General features: G+C 42.9%; 1 protein-coding gene across 1 annotated transcript; it reads right to left on the reverse strand.

The window, feature by feature from the left end:
• Positions 1 to 2,003: 2,003 nt before the first annotated feature.
• On the reverse strand, positions 2,004 to 9,879 carry POLR2M (RNA polymerase II subunit M). The gene is made up of 4 exons (XM_007084638.2): positions 9,594 to 9,879; positions 7,249 to 7,884; positions 4,612 to 4,816; positions 2,004 to 2,394 (listed from the first exon to the last, which is right to left on the reverse strand). Exons 1-4 carry the CDS (start codon positions 9,704 to 9,706, stop codon positions 2,248 to 2,250), a joined length of 1,101 nt encoding a protein of 366 aa, XP_007084700.2. The 5' UTR covers positions 9,707 to 9,879; the 3' UTR covers positions 2,004 to 2,247.
• Positions 9,880 to 11,010: the final 1,131 nt, after the last annotated feature.

Below are 11,010 nucleotides of genomic sequence, written 5' to 3' on the forward strand. Positions count from 1 at the left end.
AAACTTCAGATGGATTAAAAATTTCCTTTTGAATTAATATAAATATAAAAGTGAAATTTTAAAAAAGTACTAGAAAATAAGGACAAATACATTCCATCCTTGGGGTAGGGAAGGCACTCCCAAGGGTAACGGCAAAGGTAGACTCCTAAAGAAAACTTCTACACTGAAACACCACAAACTGTATTAAAAAGAAAGTAACACCTAAAACAATAACATATGACAAAAGATGGACATCTTAATTCATCAAGAATTTATAAACCAATAAAAACAGCACTCTCTCAAAGGAATTACAGTTATGAATAAGCAATGCTGAAAACAATGAATATAAATGGTCAACAAACATGAAAAAAACACCCTTCATTAAGTAATCAAAGAAATACAAATTTTAAAAATAATCCTTTCCCGTAATTATTCAATTTGCAAACACTTGAAACAGCAATTTTCAGTTCTGGGAGTTTGATATTGCTAGCAGGTACATAAAGGGACACAATCTTTATGGTGAGTAATGTACATCAAGACTCTCACACGTACCTACACTTCCAGCTAACAATTTCACTTCTAGAAAGGTATCTTCCGGAAAGAAATCATTTTTGTACAAATGTGATTATCTTTTAAGACGCTGATCACATTGTTTACAGTTTACATTATAACTGACAATCAAGTTCTTAAACAATAAGTTGGTGTCGCAAGTTATGGTACACCCATAAAATTGAATTGTAGCTATCTAAAATGCAAAATATCTAATATGGAAAATGTTTACAATACATAGAGCAGACTATGAAACAACGTACAGTATGATTGCATTATTGAAAATATAAACATATAGCTATGCATTGCAAAGTATGTAAAAGCAAAATATACCCAAACCTTAACAGAGGCTCTCTCTAGGTGATACGAATACAGGGGACTGTGTGTACATGCACGTGAGCCCTTCCATATTACCTGGCTTTCCAGAAGTGTATTATTTTATTCTCTAAAGAATAATTTTATGTTGCAAAATCCATTTACTATTAGTTTTTGAAAGCAGAAATAATGAATTTGTTACCTCAGGGTATTTCTATATTTGCCGGGGGGGGGGGGGGGGGCGGAGGGGTGGAAGGGGACGGAAAGCAGTAGCGGTGCCCGTATGTCCGTGATAGAGAACTGAGCCCTTCCTATCACACACCTCAATGTGTCTTCATGAAAATTTCATATATGAAAGTCTCTTTTAAAGCAAGTTAAATTTACTTAAGCACCAGTAAAACATCACCATTAACATTATGAAGATGCTCTTATTTTATTCTTCCTTTCAACACTGTTTAAAGGCTCCAACAGAGTAAACAAAGAAATCTCCACATAATCCTTCAAAATTACATAAACATGTATACATATGGGATTGAGATTTCTGTAGTCTACATATGCTTCTTTGGGGCAGGGCTGGGGAGAGGGAAGCTATGTGTTGAAAATTCAATTGTCGCTTTAAAAAAAAAAAAAAATGGTGTTCTCACCAAACTGAACTGGTCACCTCTTAGGGCAAGCCTAAGAACAGCTATTCCCTTCCCCTACACAGTCACCCTAGACTTTTCCTGTATCTTGTGTTACTCCAGGCAAATCTGACCATCCAGAAAGATCCTCCACCCTCCAGCATCAACTAAAAGTACTCCTTATTCCTAATCAGAAGAAAGAGAACATTCTTCCTAAAGGGAAGACAAAAGAAGGAAACAAACATTTAAGAATTTTCTATGAGTGCCTTCCTAGGTATTTCACATCCAATACCTCAACCCCATGCAAACATGCATAAAATTCTCTAGACTGCTCCCTTCCTTACTCAAAAAAGGAGGGAACTTTATCTTCCTAATTAATTTTAGGTGATGCCTGGGGCAACCAAATATTTCACTGAAAGACATGTAATAAATGCTATTCCACAGAGGTAAGAATAAGGAAAAGAGCAGTTACCCGCTTTCATTTGGCTTAGAGGAAAATAAAACCGTGCTTACTATGTACTAAAATATCAGACCAACACACAGCATACTGCAGAACTTTAATACAATATGGTTAAACACAATATTCAAATATTAAACTTCTTAAGCACATCAAAGTCCTCTCCTGAAAGACAAACTGGGCTCTTTTAAGAGCTACCTTTGTGTAACTTTATAAAATTCCTTCCCTCAACAATGCCTGACACTGATCTTGATACTTGTTAGAAAGTCTGATGTGACCATGACATCTCAGCAGACAGAGATTCAGGCATTATCCCAATGCCCGTCTTCAGAACTCCTCACCAGAGGACTGATCATCATCTTCATCCCTTACTTCTCGGTACTTCCTCGAAGTCTCCCCTTCCGGATTATAGCTCTGCATCTTTATATTAAGCCTTTCAGCTAATTTCTGTGCCGCGAGCTTGGCTTGCATCTCCTTGAAAACAAAAATCGAAGCAAATAGTTACACATTCACATCTTCTTCCCTGCAATTTTTGCAATAGAAGTCCTCTAAAGAGAAAAGGAAATCAAGGGGCACACTGCCCCACTCAGTGCTCTCTGTAGCAATGTGACAAGTCTGAGGTTGTGCCCAGCACAGATACAAGCGGGTAATGCTGGGGAGAGCTACTAGCCTGCTACAGTTGCGGTCACATTTCCAATAATAGACAACAGTGGACGGAAATACTCCCCCTCTACTTGGGAAACTGAGTAACCTGCTTAGTGCTGCAAGAGTTACAAACATGGGGGTGCCTGGGTGGCTCAGTCGGTTAAGTGGCCAACTCTTGGATTTCAGCTCAGGTCATGATCTCACGGTTTGTGGGTTTGAGCCCTGCCTAAGGCTCTGCACTCACAGCACAGAGCCTGTTCTGATCCTCTGTCTCCCTCTTGCTGCCCCTCCCCCGCTCCCTTGTGTTCTCTCTCTCAAAAATAAATAACCATTAAAACAAATTTTTAAAAGACAAATATGGATAGATTTTTAAGTAATGTGGACACATGCACGTGTATACACAACCTCACAGAAGTCTGAACTATCAAATGTCAAAAAATCACTAACGCTGTTGTGCTGATCCTCCAAAAAAGAATCTTCTTTCCCAGATGAAGTCATGGCTTTTAGGCTTGAGAGTTAACATTCCAACGTCACAATGAAAATCAAGCAACCAATACTAAAAAGCTGACTATCCCTCTCCAAACATTCCCAAGAAAACAGCTAAGCAACTGTAAGTCCAAGTACGTTTTGGACACTGGCAGTGTGCTCAGGTACACCCATGGACATTACCGCTGACTGACTGATGGCAGGTGACAATGCCCATTTCTCATCTGGCTCTTCACTTTTCTCACACTTCTGACCCTATGCCTGGGAACTTCTTCAGGTCATTCCCTGAGGCCACGAAGATTCTGGGTGCGAGCTACTACTACTCTGCCGAGGAACCCAGTGTCAAACGGAGGAGTTGAATTCAATTTAAAAATATCTTAGGACAGGCACTGAACATCATATAAACAATTTAAAAAACAATTCCCCACTGCTGCAGTCATAGCTAGGCAATAATTCTTTAATACACGAGGAAGAAAAATGGCTTTTAAAATGGAGTGCCTTGAAAATGCCAACAACCCATGCCAATGGAACTTTTGTGAAAAGCCAAGACTGAATAACAGCCTAGTTTTGTATTAACTGGGGGTATGGCACCTGATTAGAATTTAGCTAACAATACTAGGAAGTTAAGCTGCTGTTTTCCTGGAGGTTCAAATTACTCCTATCTAAGTACATTGGACTCTTTCTTTTCTCCCTACTGCCCTCACACTTGTTTTCTCCCATCCCATCAGTCTGTACATAAACTGTTCATATATATGTTTAAAGTTCTCTGCAGAACTCCCAGATCTTTGAGGAAAGTGCTATACAAAATTAAGTCACTAAAGCAGGCGACTAAAGACTCTTCTGTCTTCACAAGGGCCTGCTGATTATGCTTTCTCTCTTTCAAATGTTTGAGAGAGGACAGAGTGTGTGTGAGTGGGGAAGGGGAAGAGAGGGAGACACAGAATCAGAAGCAGGCTCAAGGCTCTGAGTTGTCAGCACAGAGCCCCACAGGGGGCTCAAACCCACGAACGGTGAGATCATGACTTGACCCCAAGCTGGACGCTTAACTGACTGAGCCACCCAGGTGCCCCTGCAGATCATGCTTTTATGCTTAGTGTACAAACGTCTGTTGGTAACACCACAGTAGTCCCCCAGGGTTATGCTCTTCCCTGTTTGGCAGGAGATGGAAACCTGAAAACACTTCCCTGATTCTACCACTGAGGCTAGATTCTACACTGAGAATCTCTCACATGGGGTTTACGAGATACAAGACAGAGAAGTAAGACTTCTGCTAGCCTAACAGCATAGGCTTTAAGAGATGGGGAATTCTGCCTGAGTCTCCCACATTTCCTCCCCACTCTGCTGCTGCTGCAGGTACCTGGGATCATCTCCAGCTGGGCCCTGCAGACTTCCGAGACTCTGAAAATTGGAGGCATACACCTGAGAGCCAATGGCATTAGCCAGCCATTTCTCACGCACCTACTCCCTTCTATTAAGTTCTGTCCTCTCTGAACTTGCTGGAGTGAACTCTGATTAGCAGCATCCAACACACACTCAAGAAACACGTAAAACTCTTAATACCTCATAATTCTGTTTCTGCTGTTTTTGAAGTGCCACAGATTCTTCCAGGGAGAGCAGCTGTGCGGGCATATGGTGAAGTGGCAGGAGCCGAGCTGCTGTGATGTCATCAAGATGCTTCTTATCCCTGAGCCGCCTTTCTTCCAAGGAAATGGGAGACCCTGTTCTCTGCCAATGACTAGATGAATCATTTTGTTGTGAAGGTAATCTGAAGGAGGGAAAATTTATGTTCTGTCATCAGACTGTTTCCTTTTTATAGACACGTGTTTACAACATTAACACACTGAAGCGGCCTTTAACCTAGCAATTCATTCTTCTGCAAAGGTAATAGGAGTTTACCAATATTTCTATTTGTAGATACAAATCCTTCCCATTTTTAAACATATTTACTTCAAAAGCAGGAGTATTTAAATCGGCCCTTTGGAGAGTGATATATGACAACCCACTGTTTTTAACAGATAATAGGTAGACTGACAAACTCTTTGTATTTTCCTTCTCTCTTCAAACCTTACACTTGAGCTGAACCACCAGTTTTGTTTAAGTTTATTTATTTTGAGAGAGAGACGGCATCAGCAGGCGAGGGACAGAGAGGATCCCAAGCAGGTTCCACATTGTCAGCACAGAGACCAATGGCGGGGCTCATATTCACAAAGCCATGAGACCATGACCTGAGCCAAAACCAAGAGTCGGATGCTTAACCAACTGGGCCACCCAGGCACCACTGAACCACCAGTTCTAACGGGAGACAGGAAGGTTGTCAGAAAAGCTTTAAAACAGTGAATTCTGAGGAGTCATGGAATAATTAATGCTCACTGTGGGAATGAGGGGCAATATGGTGAGACATAAGGGAAGTTCAGGGGCTAGGGCATGCAGGAACAGCGATAAGATAAGGCTGGGGAGTTGGCTGGGCCCAGTCTTCAGCAAAGAGTTCTGTTCTATGTACCGGATTCAGATCTGCATTTTACTAACTTCATTTTGGCAGCAGTGGAGTGGATGGGCTGGAAGACATAAGACTAGAATCCAGAACAGGTCAGTTATAGCCCAAGAGAGGGATGAGAGCCTTCCCTTTTGATAGGAAAGGATGAAAATAAGAATGACTAGAGATGAAGGTCAACAAAATACATCAGGCAGGTCTTTCTGGCTAGCAAATATGAATAAAAAAGGTGTTCAAATATGAACACCTTGGGGAAAAAAAACCAAAGTGGTGGCACCATGAACTTAGGGAACATAGGAGAAAGTCAGTGCAGGAAGAAGTGTTCTATCCTGCACATGATAAAGCTGAGGTGCCACAGAACACCCACGTGGTTTCAAATATAATGGGCATGTGGATCTCAAGTTCCGGAAGACCTAAGGTAGAGGGATAGGAGGGGTAGCTGCCAGCATCCAGGTGGTATTCTGGAGCCAGAAGAGCCTGTAGCAGGCCAGAGGAAGAGCAGAAAAGGAGCCAAAAGCTGTTCATACATGGAATCCCTCAATCCACAGCTGACCAGGCCAGCCTTTCCTGATCTGCTTTAACCGTACAGGAAGCCCTCTGGCTCTCCCCACTCCCACCTACAGCTATATGACCATAACCCAGAACCAGGATCATGTATTCTCTGACCAACTAGATGATGCTTCTGGTTTTCTGTCTTCCCAGAAGTGAAGAAACCTACCTCACTGCACACAAGATGAAAGATTACCGACAAAGGGCACAAAGATTACTCTTTATTCTTAACTAAATTTTAATGTAATATTATCCTGGTTTTCTATATAGAAGAAGAAATGTTTTCATGTTAAAAAAATGGCAGGGTTAAACTTTAGTCTCTTATAGTAATTCTTTAATAAAAGTTTTAGGTACTTCTAACTAGAGGTTTTCAGTTTTTCCAAGAAAGACAGCAGTGATTCCATTTTGTATCTGATGTTACATCCTGGTAAATACAGGCAGGTACAGTACCAGTAACCATTCCCTGATTTGAATGTTACATCTGCATATGAGTGAATAACATTCTTTTCTCTTCAAAGAGCTTTTCTTTTTCTGGAGACTCAGACACAAAACTATGGCAAGGTTAGTTTGCCAGTCCTGCCTGAATCTGTTTTTCAGTTTCTTTAACCCTTCTCGGCTCCCTTCCCCTTGAAGTTATTATATAGTTCAATGTTCTTTGAAATGTGTAAGGCTTGGGTTTTCATCTAGGTCCTGAGCTCTTTGAGGAGCAGGAGCTTTACTTGTGTGTCACCCCAGCACCAGCTGCTTACATATCATGAGCACGCAGATATTTTTCACCGAGATGTCTGTAAGCTTCTCAAGCTGCTTTCCCCTTAACTTACCGTCTAATCTAAGGGGGGAGCTGCATACCAAAAAACTGTTGTGAAAAATAAAGTCATAATAAATTCTCTAACTCTGGGTTTAATATCAAATATTGGCTAAACACCCTGAAATTCAATACTCCACCTGCTATCTGAAACCTTTTCAATTCTGGCTAAAAACCTAAAGGATTTTCCAACATGAATCCTCCACCCCAGCCAGGCTGTTTCCACAATATGCTCTTACCTAACTATAAGCAGATCCCACACAAAGTCCAGCAAACTAAAAGCATTCTCCCAGTTTTTTGAGTTTAACAAAGAGTATGTTCCCGTGACAGGCCTGTTTCTGATGGTACTTACACATTAGTTTTAAATTTATGTGGTGGGGGCACTGGGTTCTTGGCTCGAATTTCTAGCACTTCCATGTAATGAGGCTTCTTCTGTGCCCCACGACAAAGCCCTGCCAAGGTCTCAGCACTCCTGTCCTGTTCTGAATGCTGTTCACCTGGGTCCGCAATTGTGATCCTTTGTAACCTATCAATAAACAGGTTGTCCGAGCTGCTAGAATGATCTTCTGCCTGACTTGAAACACGATGCTGAGGGAGACGCTCACCAGCTTCAGAAGAGGAAGGCACACTGGCTCTGCTACTGGGAACCGGGCACTTGCTCACTCTGTCCTCAACCTCTGGAGCCTCTTCATCGCCTTTGTGAGTAGGATGCTGATGTGAGGTTGTTTCAGACGACTTGAAGTTACTTACAGAGGAACAGCCACAAACTGGAGACGAAGTATCAAGTATCTGGTCAGAATCCTGGGCCTTATCTGTGTCCACATCAACAACTGCAATTGCTTTTTGCCTTAGCTTACAGTCTAAACTAACAGGATGAAACAGTTCAGTTTTTCCTCTAACTTCTTCACGTTCCGCAATGGCAGCTTTCAGTTTGGCAAAAGAGTCTAAGATCTTTTTACCTCTGTCGGGCAATTTGCAAATGAATTTTCTGTTAAATGGAAAAAAAAATGTGTATGTTACAGCCACGTTTTTAAACTTGAGATAGAAAGACAAAGCATTATCCTCAAAGGGAGAAAAATCTATCTTTAAGTAAAAAATCTGATTTCCAACGGTCTCAAAAGAGGAACGAAATAAGAGTCGTGATCTAAATACCCTAAAAAATAAGGGATGTAGGAAGAATAAGGAATATGCCTCATGTGTCTAAATTTCAGCCGAAGTATTTTAAGCATATGATAATACTCCATAAGACACTCCAAAAATCAGCAGTTTTTAAAGTGTGATCTCCAAGATCTTACTGGGGAGGGAAGGTGGATGGGTCTGCAAGGTCAAAATGATTTTCATAATTATACTAAACCATTATTTGCCATATCCATGCTCATTTTTTCATATGGGTACAGTGGAGTTTTCCAGAGGTCACATGATATGTGATGGTATCATTGCTCTGATGGCTAATCATTGTGTATTCTGGTGTTTTAAAGATCTCTCAACTGTAATTCCTAATACGCCAGTAAATATCAGTAGATACACATAAAACAAGAGCTCCTTGGGAGGCTCAGTGAGTCTTAACAGTCTAAAGGGGTCCCAGAGACCAAAAATGTTAATTATCTGCTCTAGATCAAAATCCCATTCTCAAAAAGTCCAAGTGTTTGTCTCTACTAGAAAGCTTCCAAATGGCCATTTGACCCTTTTGCTAAGTGACAGAAGTTCCTTTTCAGATTCTCTTTTCTTTATCCATATAATAGATGGAGGGAAGATTATACTTCGGGTTCCCTATTCTATGTCTCACACTACATTCCTTCCCACAATTTCAACATTAATATTCCTCTCCAGTTGCAATTCCTATGTATTCCCAGCCTTCTCGCTCCTGATCCTCATGGCTTCTCCAGCTTTTAAGTAGATAAAACTCTCCCCTCAACTCAGTACCCTCTAAAAATCAACCACAGAGCTATTCCCCTCCCCAGGTTTTCTGTTCTTATCAGTGGTTCTCTATACAGTCTGGAAACTTCAGCACTCTCTGTCACCTACATATTCAAATTATTCCATGCCTGATGTAGTTTTCCCAGTCCCATAACTACCTTTCAAATACAGCCCTCTTGCTGGGAACTTCGCTGGAAATAACCAACTATCTTCTCTTATTCCCTCAAAACCATCCTGCACCAAGCTGCTAAAATAAGCTTCCTAAAAAATCGCTTTCATTTTATCGTTCCCCTGCTACCGTCAAGTCGGCCAGCTGAATGAGACAAACTTTTTCTGCCTAATATATCTGCACTTTATATCCTATCACTCTTACCCTTTCCTACGGTTCCTGTAAAAATACGATCGAAAGATGAAATTGACAAGATGTGTCGGGCACGATACGGGCCGCAGGGGAGCGGGATTACCAAAGGATTTAGGACACAGACCCTCCCTTCAAGGAAGTAGTCAAACAATTAAAATCAACGCGAAGCTAAGGAACAGCTGAAACGGTAAGCAGCCTTTCAGCATACAAGCAATCTCCGCAGGCGTTACGTGCCAGACCAGGACGCAGCCGGCTTTGCGGCTGGAGGCCGTCCGCTCGCCAGCGGGACCGGAAAGGTCTGACTGAGGCAAGGTCACCTTCCAGGGTAGGGAACCCGATGTGGCGGAAGGCGAGGGAACGCGTCCCAAGAAGACCGAACCAAAGGAGGCTGGCAGTGACTCGGCGGGACCCAAGCTTACTCGTTGCGCAAAAGTCTCTCCTGGCGCTTCAACATCTCCTGCAGCTCCGCCAAACTCCGCCGCCCCAAGTCCTCGGGAGCTTGGGGCTCGAAGCCGCGGGCCAGCGAGGACATTCTGCGGGGGCTGAGGCTGGCGAGGCGGCGGGCACTCGGATTCCTCAGCAGCCCCCGCGGCTAGCGCCGGATCCGCGACCGGCGGGGACTCCGGGGCACGAGCGGGAGTCGCCATTTTCCCGGAAGAACAGGTCTTCTTCGAGCCGAATCGAGCTTTATTGAAACACCGGAAACAAACACAGGCAAGGAGAAGGGGGCGCTGGGAGGAGCGGGAAGGGGCGGAAGTTACGGGGGTGGGGGGGTGTCAACCCTCGTCTGGGCCCGCGTGTGCGACTTGTGTGTTTTCTCGGTTCATCAGCTCTTCGGGTTTATTCAGAAAGTGTTTGCTAGTGCAACTGTAATCCCGACAGGTATCCACGATCCCTGCCGTTATGGAGTCTACCGAGGGGTGGAGGGAGGCAGAGATTAATCCGGTAATAATAAAACAATATAATAGTAAGATCGCTATGGGCGCTAGGGCAGGTGTTTGGAAGAAGTGGAATGTACATAGAAAACTGAGTGATGAGTTGGTTAACCACTGATGAAGTTGGGGGAACGCGCCAGACAGGTTTTGGTCTATGGTGCTGCGTGCGTCCTAGCCCAAGGCTTAGTGAAGTCCTCAGATTAAAGTTGGAGGGTTTCTTGAGGACTCTCAGTGGTCCTATGGCATTTGGAGCAGGACTTTTCTTCATTTGCTGCATGCCTCAGGTATTGCAAGACATTTGGTTGAGCCCACTAGTTTTATGGCACTCTGAGAGAGACAATCCAAAACACCTTTACTTTCCCCTCTGCCCCCCGCCCTCGCTCTGCCAGTACAACACGTATTCCCAAAGGTCTGCAAGAGATGATGATGGGAGGTGCTGTACAAGCCAGCTGAAAACCTCTTTCACAATTCCCTATTGTACTTGTAGAAAAACAGGCACAAAAACAAGTATTCCCAGGGCACAAAACTAGTAAGTGACAGCATCAGGTTTCACTCAAATGCCCAGCTCCTCTTTCTACCACACCAATTTGAAAATCTCCTTCTTTCACTTTATGCCTTTTTCTAAATCTTTAAAACTGTTGAAAGGTTTTTTTTCAGGCTGTTAAGAGTACAGCAGTGTAATAAGCATCCCAAACAGGTCTTACCTTCTCTCTGGGGTTAAGCTATCAGAGCTGTGTCCCAAAGGAAAGACTAGGAAGCATACAAGAGTCACAACAGGTATCAGTTGGGAGGTTTGGACACCCCCATAACCTCCAACACCACCTCCCCATTCTTTGATGTGGAAAATTTAAATTTTCTCAAACCTATGTGAAGTGCTATAGTAAACAGAGCAATTCCCTCA

The sequence above is a fragment of the Panthera tigris genome, chromosome B3, assembly GCF_018350195.1.
Source record: "Panthera tigris isolate Pti1 chromosome B3, P.tigris_Pti1_mat1.1, whole genome shotgun sequence".
NCBI lineage: Eukaryota > Metazoa > Chordata > Mammalia > Carnivora > Felidae > Panthera > Panthera tigris.